The 21,880-nt window shown below is 40.5% G+C and overlaps 1 protein-coding gene across 1 annotated transcript in view; it reads left to right on the top strand.

Annotated features, from left to right (window-relative positions):
* Nucleotides 1-19,988, top strand: part of tmtopsb (teleost multiple tissue opsin b) — a 52,507-nt gene extending 32,519 nt beyond the window's left edge. The window contains exons 3-4 of the mRNA XM_034705953.1: nt 5,694-5,927; nt 18,813-19,988. Coding sequence (XP_034561844.1) covers nt 5,694-5,927; nt 18,813-19,118 — 540 coding nt within the window. The 3' untranslated portion in view covers nt 19,119-19,988. The remainder of the gene's footprint in view (nt 1-5,693; nt 5,928-18,812) is intronic.
* Nucleotides 19,989-21,880: the final 1,892 nt, after the last annotated feature.

The raw sequence follows: 21,880 nt of genomic DNA, 5'->3' as shown, positions 1-21,880 counted from the left end.
TACTTGTATAGGGCTTTTCTGTCTGACCACTCAAATTGCTTTATACACACTACTCGTCACATTCACCCATTCACACCACATTCACTCACTGATGGCAGAGGCTGCTGAACAACAGCTGGAGCAATTTGGGACAATTTAGTGTCTTGCCTAAGGACACTTTTGCATGTGACTGCTAGCTGGGAACAAACCGCCAACCCTCCCATTGATGGATGACCGACTCTACCCAATGAGCCACAGATGCCGCTTAGGCTACAGTGGCGATTGGACACAGAAGTATTCACTTTACCAGGATTTACTGTGAAACTTTTAGTCTCAGTTGTACGGATGTCTACATTGTGGACTGCTCGTTTGTTAGTCCTGTGATATAAACTGTGAGGACGTTTCATGAATTCAGAGTTGTAGCACTGTAAAATGTGGAGCAATGTCAAAGTAGCAGGACAAATGGTTGTGATTTGCCTGACCTAAATTTGGTTGGATGAAAATCAGTCTAATTGTAAGGGGATGCCAGGACAAGTAAGGCATGAGCTTTCTGATTTATCTGTTTTTTTAGGGCTCAGAAGCTTGTTCTCACTTTCTAGAAACGGCACTGGAAAGAACTACCAGCAAATAGCTAGTAAAGGGAAATTAAATTTGCAGTTATATTGTGTTCCAATCAATAGAAAATGTGTGTCTTTATCACAGAAGACAGCACACACAGATGCACGCCACAATGTTACGACTAAAAAATGAGCAACCATGTGAGAAAAATAACAAAGTGCTGTGACAGTCCACACTCTCCTCACAGAGGAGCTGGCAACAGTTGCGCTGAGTACGTCTCTTCTTGTAACACTGAATGTGACACTAATGTATGAGTCAGTATTAACCTTTCTTAAAACCAGAGTCTGAACCTCTCTCACTCGTCCTCTCCTCTGTTGTATTGTGACTTCACATCAAACGTTTTGTTTTAAATATTTAAGAGTCTCAATGCAACATGTACGTTGGCTGAAGATGATCTGATTGTCTGGGTTAAAAAATGCCACTCGAGCTTTTGAAGCTTCTGGAAATGAAATTTTCATTCAGCTCCAGGGATTCTGTGAGACGTGTCTGTGCTGAATGATGGATTGATTGTGTCTCTGTCTTCTCAGATTAGCGTTATAACAAGCATCTGTTTCCAGCAGAGGCACAAATTCCCAACTCCTCTGTCTCATTCTGAGTCCCAGAGACATTTTCACCAAATCAGCTGTAGTGCAGAGTAACACCCAGGAACAAACACGGCTGCTCAGACTGTTTCAGGTTGGACTCGCTGTGGAGAACAACACGATAACAAGAATAAGAACAGCAGGGATTGAGGTGGGGGGCAAGTTTGATTGAAGCAGAGCCGGTGTTAAATTTACTGCATCGCCCACGGTGTCTTCCTGAGAAGCCAACGTGATTGAAGAAGAAGAAGAAGAAGAAGAAGAGAAAGTGGTGGGAGGGTGAAAATCGTGCGGCTCTGGACCACACAGCGTGAGACTTCTGCCTTTGACTTTTCTGAGAAGTCTGTGCAGAAACATCCATGAGACTAATTTGGATTTTACCCTCAGATACAGGCCTTGTTGATTTAGTTCATCGCCCTTTTCTAGGTCAAATCTCAAATCATACCTGCTGTGAAGAGCTTCAGATCTCTGTTCAGTATGACTTCAGTAGCTGGTTTCAAAAAGATGACTCATGTTGGGTCTCCTTTTGCTCAAGAAGTAATGTACTGACCATTACATGACAACAACACAATACAGAGAAAGGAAACAGCACAATAACTTGGGGAAAGTATGCAGCAGCACCAACTTCCTAACTCTATGTCATGTTCCTGCAGCTGCAAGTCAGTGAGGTTGACCTAAAGCAAATCAAATGCCAACTAGTTCCCCAATGTTAATGCTTGATTGTGTTGTTGCCCTCAGGCCCATGACTCAGACTCAAGCCCGGCTCGACTCCTGATTTTAAGGACTTGACTCAGTAATCTGCAGCAGCATCGATTCTCTTGCTCTCATGCTTCTCTTCATTAAGAGAGGCGTGTTGCACATTTACACACGACACAGGGTGTCAGAATATGATGTGATAAATGCCAAAGAGTCCCACACAGTCAGCCGAGGTTCCTATCATGAAGAGTTTTGTGTGAACAATCAGCTCTCCTTTTAAATCTTTAGGTAACAGGGACTTTAGTTTGTACTATATTGTTGTTTTTTTCTTGGGAAATGTCCTTGCAGCTGTTTAAGTCTTATGAACAGCAGACAGTCTCTGCTCGTGATTAGAGCTCATGGGTTTTACTGTCAGCTGCGTTATCAGAGGACTTAATTTACCCAAAATACTTCGTACATTATAACTGACAAACTAGAACAGATTAGTTTCAGTTGTTCAGTGTCTGCTTGAAGCCTTTTAGTGTGATCCAAACCACAGTTGGAAATGATCTTTGTGAAACCATCAGATACTTCTTCATAATCATTATGAAACTCTTTCAGTTTTAAGAGTAACACAGTCATTGTGGTATCTACAGCTATGAGAGTGCAACCAAGAACTACAGTTAGCGGTTCCCTCTAAAGTTCTGGACAGAGAGCTTTCTTTTTTAAAACCTTTAAACTTTGAACTTTCAGCCTCTGGACATTAAACTGGAAGCCCTCTGGGAGTCGTTTCTTTGTAGCCCTGGACTGCATTATAGCCATTATTACCACTGCTTTAACATCATTTGTATTTTTATTTTATCTATCTTATTTTATTCTATCTTATCTTATTTTATATTTTTTCTGATTTTTATCAGATTTAAGTGTAATGATTTTATATGATCTGTCTGATATTTATTTGATTTTAGTTTAATGATTTTATTGCAATATTTTTTTTATTTTATTTTCTGGTATTTATCTGATTTTATCTTATTGATTTTATTTTAAGTTATTTTATTTTTATTGTATTTTTCTGGTATTTATCAGATTTTATTGTAATGATTTATTTTAATTTATTGTATTTATCTGATTGTACCTTATTGATTTTATTTTTATGTTTTTTATTTTTATTTTATTTTTCTGATATTTATCTGATTTTAGTTCATTGATTTTAATCTAATGATTTATTTTGATTTCTGGTATTTATCTGATTTTATCTTATTGATTTTATTTTATTTTTCTGGCATTTACCTGATTTGATTTGTTGAACTTATTGTGTTGATTTTATTTTATTTTTCTGGAATTTAGCTGATTTATTTAACTGATTTATTTAATTATTTTGTTTTGTTTTTCTGGTATTTATCTGATTTGATTTGATTTTAATTGTAATGAATTTATTTATTATTCTGGTATTTATCTGATTTTTTAAAAACTGATTTAATTGTAATTTTTTTAATCTTATTTCTACTTTTAAGTATTTCTTATTGCTTTCCTCTATCTTGTTTTAGTCTTGTATCATTTTACCTATTACTGTTGTTTTCTTTCTCTCTGTATTTTTGTGAAGCACTTTGGTCTGCATTCTTGAATGTATGAAAGGTGATATATAAATAAAAATGAGTTGGGTTGAGTAACAAGTAATCAAAACTTAATGAGCTCAGTCATTATGCAGAGTAGGAAGTAAGTGGGTGTAAAGAGGCTCTATAAGGACCAGAATATATACGGTGCTCACAGAGATGGAGGAACTTGTCAAACTGTCTTTGTTTCAAATAAAGCGTAAAGATGGTGGAGAGGCTGAGACAACTAATTCCTCTCTAACACGCCATATGACCACCCAGAGTGAGAAGTATTTAATGACTGTAGGGGCTTTGGGATTTGGAGATGGTTTATAGGTTTCTAGCAGAGAAAACGCATGCAGGCGTCTGCTCAGCTAGTGACCAAATCCAAAGTTTCTATCGATTTGACCCATATTTTTGTGACAGATTTAAAAATAAGCTTCAGCTAGAAAGATATTTATGTGCTTTTGGTTACACTGTAGCTGTTGTCAGCAGGATTATGTGAAAACTTATGGAGAGAAACCTGGTTGCAGTTTCGGCAAGCCAAGGATGCTACAAAAGAAATGCACAGCTGAGATGATTATGCTGCGGCAGACCAAACCATATTTTCGCATAATTTGAAGCTTTTGAAGCTTCGGGAAAATATCCAGACATATAAAGTGGTTGATTTTGCAGATCTGCATATCATAGGAGACTGGAGTGTTGGCCTGAGCAGATGTCTTCACTGTTTGAGTGCCCTTCATGCAGATAAATGGAAAAATAACTGCAGTCTGTGTCAGCGCAGACTCCCGTTCACGTGGATTTATATTCAACATGCTCTCCCTTCCACTTCACCCCACTGAACTGAATGAGCAGACGAAAGAGAATGGATGGAGGCTAAACTTTCTGGGAGAAGTTGAGAGTAATATTGCTGGCTCACTAACAGTGGGATTATTTGGAGCCAGCTTCTATTAGATGCTGCAGTTTTTTGGCTGTTCCACTTTGGCATTTAGCTTTGGCACACAGAGGGAAAATACAGTGAAGAGGCACGACTAATAAACTCTCGAATCATGAAATCCCAGGACAAAAATGAGAGCCACTGTGGGAAAACTTTGAGAGTAAAGCTGCACATTTGAAGAAGTATTTTAGTAGGAAGTCTTTATTAATGAAGATTTAAGATTCAGTCTAGTTAATTGCATGTGTGCAGTAATGCATCTGAGCACTAGAGAGCTAAAAAGAAGTGCAGGAGCATTCATCTTGAGATGAGGTGTTAGGAAATAAGAGGGGGCAGCACTGGGAGGTCGTTCAGAGTCCTGACAGCTTTGGGGAAGAGGCTACTGCTCAGTCTGGCACACCTCATCCATGGAGGGTAGAGACACATCTGATTTTTTCTGCTGCTCTCTGGTGTTCTGCAGGGATTCGTAGTTAGTGGATTTGCTGCTCCCTTACCAAACAGTGATGCAGTGGGTTAGGATTCCCTTAATGGTTCCTCTGCACAATGCTGACGTGATTTGCGCTGCAGTGTTCACTTTTCAAAGTCTCTGCAGGAAGCACAAGCAATGCTTTCTTGCATCAACAAAGCACACACACCCCAAAAATGTACCTCTGATGGTCAGAGGAGGATGCAAGCTGTCCTCTTTTTTCCTGAAACCAACAACTATCTCCTTGGTTTTCTCCACATTCAAGGAGAGGGTTGTCGAGGTTACACCCTGCGACCTCGTGCTTCACCTCTTTGCTGTATGTGTCATCATCGTTCGTGATGAGGCCACAGCTGTGTCATCTGCGAACTTAATGATGTGGTTGGAGCTGGAGCCAGCTGTGCGGTCATGCATCAGCATCAGCATGACCGCACGTTCCAAGGAGAGCTGGTGCTCAGTGTGATAGTGCTTAAGGTCAGGTTTCACACTTCAGTGTTGTGCATCCAAAAATGGCCCCAGATATGGGGTGACTGTTAGACCTTGCAGTTTAAGCTTGCACCCCATATTCAGAGGCTATAGTCCTTGTTGCAGTGGTCACTGGTTCGACCTCAAGCCTTGTTACTTTGCTGCATGTCTTCCCTCAGCTGTCCAATCAGTAAAGGATGAAATTGCAAGAAAAAAGAACTTAAAGAAAAAAAAATGCAGATTCTGTGTGTGTCTTAAAAGAGAGGAACAAGGATCAGTTATCAGTATCATTTAAAAGACCTATAAGCTTCTTCCTGTCTTCATACCTCTTATATTTTGTGTTTGTTTCAAGCCATGATGAAACACCAATATTTTTCTCCCTCCCTCAGGTCCGCAGTGTGAGTTCGGTGGTGACCCGGCGCAGAGAGCAGCGGGTGCTGCTGATGGTCATCACCATGGTGGTGTGCTACCTGGTCTGCTGGCTTCCCTACGGCGTGGCAGCCCTGCTTGCAACCTTTGGCCACAGTGAAATTCTGACCCCAGAAGCGACCATCACGCCATCTCTTCTGGCCAAGTTCTCCACGGTCATCAACCCTTTCATCTACATTTTCATGAACAAGCAGGTGAGCGTGTTCTCTGTCAGTGTTTTGCTCTCTTCTTTGTTCTTTTTCTTCTCTGATTGCTGTGATTCTCTCTTAATTGTTCTCCAGTGTTTCTTCTTGTTTTGCAGCTGGACTTATTTCTAACATGTTTGGATTTTTCTGTCTATCTTGGACTTTTGAGTGTTTGTAGGAGGGATAATACTAGATTCGCTAATGACTAAGCCCCAAAGAAAGATGTGCTGAGAGTGTGAACATTTTAAAATTCTGTACATCTGGTTTTAGCTGCTGCTCACATTGAGTTAACCTAACTCTTGCTCTATCTAAGGTTACTGTTACCTTGAATCTTTGAGTCTCTTCTGTGTCACAATGGGGTAAATGGAGGAGGAGGACAAATGTGCAGATTAGTGAATTTAATTATCAAATAACAAAAATGGCAAACGTTTCAAACTTACTTAAAGAGTCCAAAAACTAAATCCAAAACGTCCAAAAGACAACAAGGGGAGAACAAAGTAAAACACAAGGAACATGAGAATCAACTTAATGAAACAACACAGGAGACAGGAAACAGAGAAATGAAATACACACAGGGTAACAAGCAACAGGTGTGGACACAGGACACAGGTGATGAGTGCAAGCAAAAAGGAAGGAAACACACGAGCAGGAAGTAAAATCAAACCATTCACACAGGCACAATAGCTACAGAATAAAACAGGAGACACACTAGACTAGAAACAAGTGAAAATACACACACAAGGAATACAACACAAGACATGGATCAATGAGGAACATACTACACAAGGTAAATCTACAAAATAAAACCTGAAATCACAGACAGATTACAACAAAGAAAACAGAACACAAAACAATCCTCTTCTTTTCAAGGTTTCTCTCTTATTTCCGTTCAGATCTTGCAGGATTTTGAATTTTCTAATTTCAAGACTTTCTGTCATTTGATCTACAGATGTATCATTAAAGTCTAGAGCCTGTCCTCAAGGGTTATTTATTCAGCTCATTTTAGGAAACTCCAACCAAAGCACTATTCTCATTGTAGGTGTACATTCTATATAGACATTTTAGACTTTTTTTATTCCATTATGAATCAAGAAGGACAGGGTTTATTTTGCAGACATATCTGGAGCGGCAGACTTCCTGTCCCTTTTGATTTAAAACACACGGTCACTTTTCATGTTGTTAATTGGACTGTTGCTGGCAGTCAATTATCGCTACCTGTCGCCTACAATAGAAATAGAAAGGAGTTGATGGGCGATGAGTTCCGATACTTTGTTTTCGCTCAGTTCTTCCGTGATCCTCATGACCAGGACTGAAAAATATCTTCAAATGTTGGTGGAAATAGATTTTTTGTGTAGGCTGCAGGGCTGGGGTCTGGTCTCAAGTTAGGAAAAAAATACTGATTTGTTGGGTTTGTAGCCTCAAGAACTTTTCATTGAACCAGTTTTTTTGTCTTTAGGTGTTTTTATTTTTGATAAAGAACAGGAAGCAGCCTCTCATCTTCAGCTGGCAGTGACCTTTACTTTATCTGGTTGGAATGAAAGTACAAGCAGCAGAGTCTGAATCAATATCAGGGTTTTTGTTTTTTTTGTTGCCAAGTAGGTTCTCACACAGGAAAGGAAACTGCTTTGGTGTTTGTTGTATAACAGTCATAACACATGGTGAGAGAACAGAAGAAAGGTCTGCAGAAGTAAACGATCTTGTTTGTAAAACAGAGAGCAGAAATATTTGGAATAAAAGCTGTTCATAGAAATTAAAGCGCCCCAAAGGGTTTTAATGAAAGAGTCTGAAATGTTCAAAACATCACTGGACAAAGATAAATCAGCTACTAATTAATGTGGCTCATTAATGTTAATTTAATAAGTGAACTGTCTGAAGGCCATAATGGGAGCTAAGTGTTGCTTAATGAATGGGAGTCCTGCAGGCTAAGGTCTGGACTTTGCCGAAACTATTTATCAGAGACCGAGACGGCTGTGAGATTACTGCTCAGGTGTTTGTAGTTCAACAAGTTTGATCTTATCCTTTTAAAAAGCTGATCAAATTCACCTTTTTCCTGGATTATATTACTTTTATTGGTTTATAGTTTTTCATAATTGTAATCTACATGTCAGAAAGTATTAGTTTTTTTCTCAACAAAGGTAACACTTGATTTTTTGTACATATTTTTGCATTATTTGGAATCATCGTTATTGTTAGAAACAACTAATGGTAAAAAATAGGAAAGTTGTATTAATTAAAACATTGCATTTATTTATTTATTCATTCATTTATTTATTCATTCATTTATTTAGAGATTATTTGGGGATTTTTTGCCTTTATTTAATACAAGAGCTCTAATGAGACAGGAACCACAGGGAGATAGAGACGGGGTGACATGCACCAAACCATGCCAGAACCAGGAATTGATCCTACCACCAGTGTGAAGGGGACTGTAGCCTTTGTACATGGAACGCCTGCTCCTTCAACTGAAACCAGCACCCCATAAAACGATTATTTTATGGAAAATTGACACACACTGTATAGTCTAAACATTAGAAATGTCCTTTTATTTGCCTGTTATTAAATTATCTCGCTACAGCCATACTAGATTTGCTCAATTCATGACATCACTGATTGAATCTCCTTAAAAGACGAAATAAATATCAAACTTAAGCCTGATTTACACTTTTGCGTCCAATTGATGGCGTAGCCTACGCCGGAGGTCCGCGTAGCTCCCGTACCTACGCAGAGGCCTACGCACGTAGCTGACGTGTACAGCACTTCCGGGATCCCCGCTCATCAGCCGTGTATTTCATCTCCTCCTCTCTATTCTTCATGTAATCATGTCTGTATGATAAACAGCAACATGTATCAGCTGTAGATTAACATAACACGCTCTGAATCACTGTGGAAAAGTAAACAGAGATCATAGCGGGGCCGGAAACATGCGACCGGCTATCAGAGAGACCACGCTGCCCTCAAGCGTTTCGGCAGAGGATTGCTGAGCGACACGGACACATCGACGCACAAGTATGTGGTGCTCATGTCCACGTCAGCTCCTGCTGTGTAGGGGAGATGCAGAAGTATAAATCAGCCTTTACTTGAGGCTGGGGTTGGTAGTCTCGGAAAACTGGCATGAATTTGAATGTAGCATTTCCTCATGTCTCCGTCTAACTCCTCCTCTCCTCCCTCGGAGCTCCTTCAAAACGACGCCCCCACCGCTAGTATGCACGAGCCCAGCTGACTTGCGACCATATGATCGTGACTGATTCAAAACCGGTCCTCACCAAAACATTATCATAGTGAAAGTTAAAAACACAAACAAACATGGCTGCTGTTAGTACTCACAACTGTCATGCTAGCATTATCCAGTTGTACCGGTGACACGATATCAGGAGAAAAGTTATAACACATATATAATACTGTAACAGCTCTACTGTTTGTTAAACCTGTTCAGTGTAGATGTTCTTAATTCCTACAGTGTTGACAGTCAGTGAAGGCATCAGGAGAGGTGTAGAGAGTGCGAGTGGGAGAGAGGAGAGACAAGAGGAGAAGTTCTTCATTCATTCAAACATTGATTGTTGCTTTGTTGGTTGGCGTGATCACAATGGCGGCACCCAGGAGGGGGATTTTTTGGCTTCAGAACTGTACAACAGGAGGAGGCGGAGCAACGCTGTCCTTTTTTATTTACAGTCTATGTCTACGGCGGCTGTGAATCAAAGGAAACCCGGAAGTAAAACCCCGTTTTTTAAACTCTAATAACTAATAAAAAAAGAAACTTTTCAGAAAAAAGAGGCCTTGGACACAAAACAGTCAAATAATAACTCCATATCACCACAGCATACGGATGTGAGAAACATTCGTACAACGTGTATTTATTTTTTAAAGTTTGACTGCTCCCCCATTCAAATGAATGGGGGAGACAGATTTTTTAACCTATACTGCAGCCAGCCACCAGGGGGCTGACGCTCTGCTGAAAGCTTCACCTCTAGCCAGGCGAGCTGAACCCCTGGTCATGACGTCCAATTTACGTGACCGTTTCTCCCAGGGGCGTTAGCGCAAACTTTCCCTCACAACAACAACGATGGCGGACAACATAGCATTCTTGTTCCCTCATCTGACCACTGCTTTGACTTGGAATCCATTAGTCTCTTTTATGTTTTTCGCTGCAGGACAATGGCGGAAACACGGTTTGGTTTATGTTTTTGATCACGGCAACCCCGCCCCCCGCCCCTGACGTAAGCGGTTTGGGGTTCTAGACCAGCAAAGAGTTGGAGCCGCTCTGGAACCAGTTTTCCTGTCCGGGAGCCGGTTCACTAGCAGTCGAAACACGAAAAAATGGTTCTCAATTGAGCGCCGGCTCCGGCCCTGAAACTGCCTTGGTCAAAAAGGGGTATTTGAGACCTTAAAGAGATATGAAGCTACTACAGAGCAACAGAAATAATAATATCAATCCTGAGAATGAACATAAGACCCGCTCTCTAACAGCTGTAGATAAGCTGTGCTCTGTCTAACAGCAGGTCTAATTAAGCATCTGATTGTCTACTCGGCTGTATTTAAGGACAGAGTCAGACACCCAGCCTGCTGAATTATGTGAGATTCACACCCAGGGGGGAAATCGTGTGGGAGAAGTCAGACCCTCACTCTGCATCTGCTGGCTCCTCATTTACACCTTCAGGCAGAGGACATACTCCCACACCCAGCTTAAAACACACTCGCAAAAATATATTAACACACACACACACACATGCACAGATAAAAGACTGAGGTGGTACATTATTAGCATGGTGTCAGAGCCATAACAGCATGACACCTGCCACCGTAATGCTAAAATAATACAAAAGAAAGATCCAAAGAGAACTTAATTTAAAAAGAAACAATAGAGACTGTGATGAAATATTTAAAGAATGAAAGAAGAAAGGAACTAAGGAGAGTGAAATGAAAGATGAAAAAGAAGCAGGAAAGACATTAAATTGGGTTGAATAGAGGGATGAAGGTCTGAGAAAAGTTGCCGCCACAAAACAGAGAACAAGAACTGACAGATTAAGAAATAATTAGAAGAACAAAAAACAGGCGTTTCAAATGTGACTGGACGACCTTTGGCCCAGAGGACGGACATTACGGTGAAAGACAGGTGGAGAAAAGTTGAACGGTGAAGATGAAAGAGAGAAGGTGACAGGTGAGACGTGTGTTAGAGGAAAGCTGCTTTAATCTAGGAAAGGTAACTTTGATTAGCATGCCATGTTACTATCAGGGAGCTACAGTGAAACGCTGACCTTTCCTTCTTCTGTCACACTCTCATTATCTGTCTCTGCCTTTTTTTTTTAATCTGCTTCCCCCTCAGTTCTGTCTGTCAGGAGTTTTCCTGTTTGACTGCTGGTCTTTTTTGTACTCAGGAGACATTTCGCGGTCTTTGATGACTGATTCTGTCTCGTAGTGCTGCTGGAGTGACGTGTTATCGCTGCTAACAGGACTTTTCAGGGCCGCGGATGAACGTTCAGGAGGTCGCACTGTGTGGCGCTTTCAGTCTTCAGTTCCTCCCAGCCCATACCTATGGCAGCAGTGTGTTGAGGCGAGTTGAAGACTTAAAGCGCTGCACAGATTCATGCCGCAGACCTGAGCTGCTGTCATGGGAATTACACCTTTTCAGTGTCTGCATAATGTGTAAAAAAAAAAGCGGATGTATTTCTGTAGATGTATTTTTTTAATTTCACAGTGTTTGTATTAACAACTGGACACCATCTCTCTGTTTCTGTTAAATTGTCACACAGATTTGGAACAATTTATTTTAAAATCCTTCAAATTAAGTGTGAATCATTGCATGAGTGAAAGGACTATAAGGGCCTGTGTACTTCAGGGACCCTGAGGCAAGCAATAAAGTTCATAGCCAACATGTCTGACCCAGGACACAGACTCTTTAAAGCACTCTCCTCTGACAGGAAGAGGCAGCGGTCTATCAAAACCAAAACCTCACACCACAGGAACAGTTTCTTCCTAGCTGTTTCTAGCCTCAATCACACAGGACACACAACGTTAACACAACTTCTGCATGTCTGGATCATAATGTTACAGTAAAGATGTAATCCTGGAGATAGGCTGATTCACAGAATGAACCCTTCACTGTAGCTCCTTTCAGGAGGCTCCCTGGGAAAAGACTAGAGAACAACTGGGATATAAAGCATGCTTGCTACCTTAGGGTATCTCAATAAGGAGGATTGTGTCACTACATAGTGTAGTTAAGTGAAGAAACAGAGCAACTAATGCCACCATGGAGCGATCTCCACGTCAAACTTAAGGCCTTTGAACTCTCTGTTGTGTCAATGTTCCTGGAAGTCCTCACAGATTTTTAAAGTTAGATTTTTGGGGCATTTTCTCAGTTATTGGAGAGGACAGCTGAAGAGAGACAGGAAATGTGGGGAGCAGAGAGAGTTGGAAGTGATGCAGTAAATGGTCGAGGCCGGGAGTCAAACCTGCGACCGCTGCGACAAGGACTATAGCCTCTGTATATAGGGCGGACGCTTAGACTGCTAGGCCAACTTCTGTCCTCACAGATTTTAAAGCATTTCTTCAACTTTGCCTGATCACAACCTTCTCTTTCAGTTTCTGCTATTCTGACAGAACAGCATACCCTACATTTAACACATCTTCTGTATTAATATATCTACACTAGGCCTGTGAGCTTTAACCAACCAATCCTGATGCAAATCAGGTCAAGAATCAACACGTTTGTTTGTTTTTTATCACATGCTATTTTGTCCCTTCTGGCACACCATAGTTAAGATGCTCAACTGATGCTGTTATGATGCAGAATAACACCACTTTTATGCTTTTTTTATTGAGGAAGAGCAATCACTTTACAGTCAGTAGTTATTCTACTGCAGAATGTAACTATGTAACTTGATAGTTCTACAGCAATTTAGCTCTTCAATTATTTTTCTTTTAGGGAACTTAAGACATACAACAGAACATGGGAAGATTACATTTTAAATGTATAGATGGAGGAGATTGGGAAAATCAAATAAAGAGCAAGCCAAAAATAAAATAGAAATGAACCATATCTTCACTTCTTCACTACATTCAGTCAGGTGAAACCTGGCCTTACAGGTTTAACATATTCTGCCCATTTGGACCAGATTCTTTAAAATCTTTCCTTTTGAACCTTAAGGGAGAATGAAAGCCTTTCCAGAGTATACATTTGATATATTATTTCAATCCAATCATCAATAGTAAGGGGATCAGGTTTCACCACTGTGCTTTTTAATGTCACTTTAAGTCAAAAGTAGTTTGTGTCAAACAGATGTAACATAACTTGGAGTTTGAGTGATCACTTACTAGCTAAGCATGCAGGTGCAGCAAGCAGCCACTTCACAAGAAGCAGGCAGAGCACTATTCTGGAGTATGTGAATCCCCAGACCAGTGGATAAAACTAAGCTAGAAGTTACTTGCACTGTTTGCTAGACTGGTGCCAAGTGACTGTAGGTCAGTCAACTTTGTAGAAGACTCTGGTTTAAGGGCAATCTCAGGTTAGCATGTTAGGACCGGTCATATACCTTACTGTCATAGGAGCAATAGTTTGATTTCCTGGTGTAGCAGTGCAGCATCTATTCATCTTAAAGTCAAAATCGTAATATAAATGTCATTACTTTCATTTGAACCCAAAATCAAGACACTGGTAAGAATTGTTTTACATTGTTAATTTTGACTGTTTGAGGGGGTGCTGTCGGCCTAGAGGTTTAAGCGTGCGCCCCATGTACAGATGCTATTATCCTATTATGCTGGTTCGACTCCTGGCCTTGACTATTTGCTGCATGTCTTCCCCAACTCTCTGCTCCCCACATTCCGTCTCACTTCAGCTGACTCATGTCCCATTTGTTAGATCGAAGGAGGAACTTTATGACAGAGTGTACTGCAGCCAGTCACCAGTGGGAGCACATACTGTATGTTTCAAACACGACCTTCAAGCTCATAAGAGGAGTTTTTGTTTGGTTGCTCCATTCTTTTTGATTGGTGGAGGGTTAGCTGAAAAGCTAATATTGGCTTAATTATTGCACATAGTTGCACAAAAAAGTAATTTCTTTATAATCCCACTACTCTATTTGTAACTTACATCACATGTAAGCTAAACTTTTGCTACAGCTCTGAACACACCATGACATGTTTTGTGTTATGTTGAGTTTTTTTTCCACTTTCATACGTTGTCATATTTTGTCAGACACTGCGCTGACAGGTGATGTGTTGACAGGTGATGTGTTGACATGCGGCGCTTTTCTGACAGGAACTTAGATCATAGTGATTTAGAAACCCCTTTCTTTATGTTGGAGGAGGGACCTATAGCAGTGAGCGGCAGCATGACAGGAAAGCTTTATTTACAGTAGAAGAAGAAGAGGCAGCAATGTGTGAAAATCTGCCAGCATTTTTTACACCCTGTCTAAACTGATTTCCTCTTCAGCCTCACCAAAAGCTTCTCTGTACTTACATTTGAAACGTTCTATCAGTGCGAAGCTTTTTGGCATACAATAGCACCCATGGGCGTATTGGTCTTCAAAAGAGGTGTGGTCAGGTGCAAAGTTGGGGTTTCCCAATGCAGAGGAGTCATTTCAGTTGATATAACAACTCACAAGGTAACTTGTGTGTGTTTTTTATGTGTTTAGTGGCACAATGGAGGGGGGGAAGTTTGATTTGCCTACTAATGCTTGGTCTACTAAATTATGGCAGGGAGAAGTTGGCAGTATACTCACCTGCCTGCAGGCGCACCTGGTTCTAAAAGGGAATGAGAGCAGACGCAGTGATTGATGTGAGGTGATTAGGGTTGCAAAATTCCGGGAAATTAAAAAGTTGGAAACTTTCCATGGGATTTAACGGGAATTTATGGGATTAAACCAGGAATTTAATAAATTAAAGGTTGGCTCTTAATAGGGAACTTAAATATAGTTGGATAGTTAGATAGTTAGTTAGATTTCATGCAAGTACAGTTGAATATTTATGCTATTCCTCCATCACATGCACATAGCACACTGCTTACTGCAGGGCTATTGAGACCACGCTCCCTACATGCACTGTGCATTCCTCCATCACATGCACAGATGATTTCTAGAATCCTGCAGAGGCTAGGCTTGAGAAGCTTGAGGGAAGAGGTGTTTTTATTTGCATGTTGAATGGGACTTTGTTGGAGGGAGAGGGACTCTTTGCATTTAATATTTTGAATGGGACTTTGTTGGGATTGCATTTTTGTTAATTTTTGAATGCGTTGGGTCGGGGGATGAGTAATATTTAACTCAGCATTCATGTTTTTGTTCTTCAATAAAATAACTGATGGTTCAACAAAATATTTAACACTTGATAAAGTTCTACTTACAAATAAATCTGTTTTAATTGTATTATTTTGGATGGATGTCTGCTTATAACATGACAAATATTTATGCTTGGATATGATACCTTTCCATTATATGACCCTCAATTCCCAGTTAATTCCCATAAATTCCCATTATTTCAAATTTGGAATATTTCCAAAATTCCTGAGCTTAACTTCCCATGGAAATTTTCGTTGGCCTCAAACACACCTCTGAAAAATCAAGGAACTTAATCTTACCTCTTTGTACCCTGCACCTAAATAACGCCCAGAATGTAGTCTAGCACGGCATAATTCACCTTGCACCTCGCTTTTTAGATCCTATGAATAGAGCCCAAAGTCTTTGTTAGAGTTTAAAAAATGTGATGTCATTACAAAGAATACTGAGACAGCAGAGTGCAGTTTGTGTCTATATAAGTGCTTAAAGCAGTAAACTGTAGAGTAAGGTCATATAATGTTATATAATATATAGAATAAACAGCAGGGGGTGAATATAACTGTGCACCTGAATGAATTTGCAATGTGTCAGCAGTCAGAGCATGACTCAGGTATAAATCTTAAACACAAAGTAGAGCTGCAGGATCAACTAAAAGTTAGACACACTGTTCAGTATAAACTTCTGGATGCACAGCCAGAAGGTATAGGAAGCTGCACAAATATGTACAGAACAGCATACTGTATATAGGACAGGTAGAGATTATAAATGTCTACAAAAGGAGTTGGATCCAAACCACTGGAGGTGTTTTTAGAAAGTTTACTGCAGACATACAATCATTGCACACAATCAGTTCCTCAGTTCCAGTCTTTAAAACACACACACACAACACAGACACACACACACACACACACACAACACAGACACACACACACGACAGATTTAGAGTGGCAGTTGAGGATTTGGTCACTCCCCAGTCCTAAGATCCCAATCTGTGTCTGATTTGAGCTGTAATCCGTCATGACGTCAGTTTGTCCTCCTGCTCCTCCACCTCAGACATCTCTTTCTCCTTCATACTTCACTCTTAACACATCCAGCCTTCTCTGTCCCCTGAGGTCTTACTTTTTTAACTTCCAACCCCCCCTCCCCTCTACAGCATGCACATCTCTCTGGTATATGAATACATTAGGATTTGAGAAGATTTTAAATTGAGCTCATTTTGAAAGTGGCATCATTTCCGCTGGGGGGCGAACAAAAACTTAATTGGGTCATATACAATAAATTGTCAGCCAAGTGCACGAGTATCTCACTCCAAAAAAGCAGGAGAAACTGTTTCAAGCGGCGCGCCTGTTTGGTATGCGGCGCCCTGGGGAAATGTAGTAGACTTAAAGTATACGTGTGGAAGCAGAGAGTATACTAAGTACACTACGTTTATCCAGGGGGGCCTGCTGCCTTCTGGACCGGAAACAGACATGGAGGAGAGGAAAAGATGACTGATCTACAGCTAAATGATGTTGATCTGTTCATGCATGTGTCCTAATACTTTGTGGAGTGACTGATTTGTGAAGAAGCTGTGAACACAAGTGCATCCAGTACAAACACTACCACTGGTACTGCTACTACTAAAACAACAACAACTAACACTACAACAACAACTAACACTACAACTGTTATGATATCATTCCAATAAATACTACTACACATTCTCTGCTTCTTCCAATACCTCTATGAATTACAGTTTGCAATACAGCTACTACTCCTACTCCTACTGCTGCTTCTTGTTGCTAAACTTTGAAACTAATGTGTGTACTGTGACAGCCCCATTAAAATCACTGGATTAAAACTCAAACCAGTGTGTGTTCATCCTTGACCCAGTATCACTGTGGTGTTTTGACCCAGAATGAGTCTTATTTTTGCATCTCTGTTGGTTCACTGGATGGAAATGTCTGCAGTCTGTTTGCTGCATGTGTGCTTATTGGTTCAGGGTGAGATGTACACCAAAACACTGACACATGGTTAAAACATCTCATTACTCTAAATCAGTTTAATGTGGATTTGCATTGGTACCCTTTGAGTTTGTGTTAGGTGCTTTTTAACTCACAAATGTAAGATGTGTATTTCTGATGTATTTTTATTTTCATTTCACTGATGAAAGCTACAGGGAGACATTTTTAGCTGGTTATAAAACTTGAAATTAATAGCAATACCTCTTTTCAACCTACGAAAGCCACTATGAGCAAAGAGATTGATCTTATCTTTGTATTTTTTAATGCTTGTAACCAGGGTTAGGTAAGTTACTGAAAATGAGTAATTAGTTGCAATTACTACTACTAACAAAAACTGAATTACTAACCAAGTTACTGCTTTATAAAAGTAGTTACTTTAGAAAGTAACTTAAGTGTTACTTCTTTTTGCTTCAATCCTTTTTATTAATGTTCCCTGCCTCTCGTCCCACTGGTGTTTTGCTAGCTAGTTCAACAGACTCAACAGTTGATATGTGAAGCATGTCCTCCAGAACATATCTTACAAACAGTCTGTTAAAGCTGCTGCTGGTAGGAATGGTGTAAAAAACGTTACTTTTTTTCTGCTGGGTTTGGAGAAAAGGTCATAGTACTCATCGGTAAGTGGAGTAATTTGAGACTATTGCGAAATCTCTGCGTTTTCCAATGCCTTTGTATCAAACAATGTTATTATTCCCCCTCGCTCCAATTATGACGGACCAATCATAGCTAATCTCCAATCCTCTGTCCTGATTGGTTAAGGGGCAGCCCCTACTACATCCTCCGATTGGTTATGAGTCCGGCACTATCATGACTGCACACACCGATCTGTGTTAGGGGGATAAGGGGAAATCTGTGGGAGGGATAGTGTTGACATTCAAAGTCCCTCTCTCTGAACAGATGTTTACTCTGTGACTACCAACAGCAGCTTTAAGTCCATCCTGGCTTACAGATTTTGGAGCAGTCAGTGATTTAAAACGGCTCCTTCTTGGTCTACTAAGCTAACGTGACCTGCACCTGAGTCAGCAGTGTTTGCAGCTAGCTAGCTTAGTAGAAACCTGTTAGTTGGCGAGGTGCTTTGTGAGATTAGAACTACTGGTCTTGGCAGTAGATAAAGTTTCCTACCTGCACACAACAACTACAACACACCAAAATATTCTAAAATATAATGAATTATCTTCATCCATTGTGTGAGTTTAATGTGTGAGATATTCTCTCTCCTAGGATGCTATGAAGCAGCAGTTACCTCGCCATCTAGTAGGATAATTGACCTTACGTAGATGAGATAAAGGAATGAGTAATGAGTCCTTAGATGTCAGACAAAGTGAGATACAGTACCTTGCAGAAACAGCCTTTTTTCCACATCAAAAATTCACTGTAAGTAGGACCAGAAAAGAAAAAATAATTACCACTTTGTCCACAGGGGGCGCCAAAATCAACACAAACTCAAAGGTCCACACAGGAGCTTTAATGTGTGTTATTATTAAAGATGATTTGTTTGATAATTTGATTTTAAGTTCTTATTTAACTATTCATTCTACAAGAACTGCTGTTTGTGTACTGTGTAGCGCTGCTTTTATCACTGCCCTCTTAATAATATTAGTAATCCAGTGTGTGTTTGTCTGTGTGTGAAGTTCTACAGGTGTTTCAGGGCATTCCTTAAATGCTCCACCCCTGAGCGAGGCTCCACCTTAAAGACTTTTTCACGGGCGACAAAGACGCTCCGCACCTTCCGCCAGGAGAAGGAACCACCCGTGTGCGCTCCCGTGCCCTCCTCCCGTCCCGCACCGAACTCCTCACAGCTCGCCAGTCAGGGGGCTCCATCTCCATCGATTCACAACTCCACTGCGTCCCCCCCGCCTGCTGCTGCTGCTGCTGCTGCTGCTGCTGCTAACAAACCCAAACCCAAACTCGTTCTGGTGGCTTACTACAGGGAATAAAGTCAGAGAAAACAACAACAGCGATGGGAGGTGAACGTTTACAGAAAAGAGAAGGAGCTACGAGTCGGGGTGCAGCTCTCCAATTAAGAAGCAAATCCTCTTAATAGTAGAAAAGAGCAAGCGCAAAGTGAGCTCAGTGGGAATCTTAAATACAAGCAGGGACGTTTTAATCCCAGAGCAGGTTATCATTGCTCTGTGAAGTTGGCAAACAGGGATTCACACAAAATGCCAGTCTGATCCTGCTTACCAGAGGCTCTGTATACAAAGCAGGGGACTAGGGCTAAGCAAAGTGCTTCATGTTAAGTCTACAGACTTCTTAGGAGACAAAAAATCCACATAAATAGGTCGAGGTATCTTTGTTACGTCACTAAATCGTGTTCTTTCCTATTCAGAGGAATCATTCAGGAACATTTTGGAGAAGCACAGCGTTCTTTGGCGGAGATTTCATAAACTGTTTGATGGTTTTGGGGTTGGATTGAGTGTGTAGCTACTAGCAGGATTATTCTTTCTCTTTGTGACAATAATTTGGTTGAAGAAGCGGGTAAGGATTTTTCAATGACCCCATTTCCATGCCTGATATTTGAGGATTTAATACAGACTATTAAAGATTTGTTTAACAATTTTATGCAATTAAGAACGGAGAAGGTTTCTATTTTATGCCTTTATTTACACTCTGCTGCATACAGACTCTCTGTCTTCAGTGCTGGGATCCTTTAAAGGGACATTTCATCATGTTATGAGGGACATGTAAAGATTTCACTGTTTTAGGTTGTCTTGATGTTTCTCTTTGCAAAGTGGAAACGTGGTTTTGTGTTGTCTCTTGATGTTTTTTCCTTTGCTTATGTAACATAAATGAAATCATGTCACCAACAGGTCTGAATGTCTCACTTTTCTTCTGTTTAGTTCGCCCACAGTATGTGTGTGTTTCAGTGTGTGGTTCTTCCCTCAGAAACAGCAGCTCTTTCCTCTTAGCCGTATCTTTATGTGTTGATCAGTCCATGAATTTTTAACGCTGGTGTTATTTACAGGGGATGCAGCAAATGAACGCTCCAAATTACAGTCTCCGTCTCAGTGAAACAAACAATCGACACTTTCGGAGTAGAAATACAACAACTGGTGTCCATGAATATGGCAAGTTGAAGGCTGCAAACAAGCACACAAAAAGAAAAAGCCAAGAAGTGTCTGGCTGCACATTTGGGAGCAGCTCATGATTAACTTTTTATCAAGTTACTTCTTCAGGTTCACGGGATAATTTTTAGTTTCCTGTTTGTTGAAACTTGAAATCATGATGGAAGATTTCACATCAGAATAAACAACATTATTACAAACCACTCTTACTGCAAATTCTACCTCTCCTCTGCCAATCGATCTGCTCAGAGCCCAACAGATAGCTGCTGCAACTATTTATCTGTCTCTCTTCATCTCTCTTCTATCCCTCTTTCCAACCCCAACACAGTCTCAGCATATTTCTGTCTAACATGACTCTGGTCCTGCTGGAGGTTTCTGCCTGTTAAAGGAAGTTTGTCCTTGCCACTGTAACTTGCTAAATGCTGCAAAGTGCTCTCCTCATGGTGCATTAAGATGAGATCAGACTAGGTCCTGTCTGTAAGAAGGGACTGGATCTTATCCTGTCTTGATGTGAGGTTTAGTTAATAATATTATATAGAGTAGAGTCTGTTTGTAAAGCATCTTTAGATAACGTTTCTTGTGACTTGGCACTATACAAATAAAGATCGATTGATATACCTATTTGCAAAAATGTAGATGATCAAACATCATTGTAATGTTCTGAGGAATGATGACAGATATAAAATGTTATGGTTTAGGATTTTAAAGTCTAACTTGGGTTGTTGTGTCAGGTATAACAGTATAAGGAGTATGTCTGTGAAGGTTCACAGTAATCCAGGTCATGGTTATCCAAAGCTTGATCTGTAATGAAACTGGACTGGTAGAATTTCTTAAAGACGTTTCACCTCTCCTCTGAAAGGCTTATTTCTGTCGTTGGAGTAGTTCCTGGCAGTTGTTCTCCTATCACCTGTCCTGGTACTGAATGACTGTCAGGTGATAGGAGAACAACTGCCAAGAACTAGACTCTACTTAAGACCCGTTTGTGACTACCTGGACACACCCACGACTGTTAGAGGCTTATATTTTCTAGCACTTCCCCAGTCTGGTCAGAACTGAAGAAGTCTTTTGGAGGAGAGGTGAAACGTCTTCAAGAATTTCCACCAGTCCAGTTGCCTTACGGATCAAGCTTTGGAACAATATAAGGGTAATCCATCACCACACTTCATTTAAAATATTGTAAAGCTGAAATTAAACTGTAGGAAGCTGTAACACAAACAGTATATGTAGCAAAGCCCAAGAACAGTAATAAATGGCATAAATGAAGCGCCGCCTGCATGCTAGTTCAGGCAACTTGAGCTGCACTGATTCGTCATCCTCTATCAGCTGACCAGCATCTGCCTGTAGGCTACGATGGGGGGTTGGTCCTATCTCATTACTCCTCACTTTCTGCATATAGAGTTAATCTGTGAGGAGTAATGAGGTTCAAAGCCTAGACGGCAAACACAAACACTGTTCAGCTGCTTTAAGAAACTTGAAGCTTAGAACAACCCTGAGTTCTCTCACTGAACTATCGTTCTTATTTCAACCAACTTTCAGCGACTGATGCAGAAAAATAAAGCCAATGCAAAAGTGTCAAAATCAGCTGTCAGCAGTTTGTAGCATCTTAACAGCCTGTGATGTGCAGATGTAGAATG

This window comes from Notolabrus celidotus, chromosome 17, assembly GCF_009762535.1.
Source record: "Notolabrus celidotus isolate fNotCel1 chromosome 17, fNotCel1.pri, whole genome shotgun sequence".
Classification (NCBI taxonomy): Eukaryota; Metazoa; Chordata; class Actinopteri; order Labriformes; family Labridae; genus Notolabrus; species Notolabrus celidotus.
This window is presented reverse-complemented; position numbering and strand designations above follow the sequence as displayed.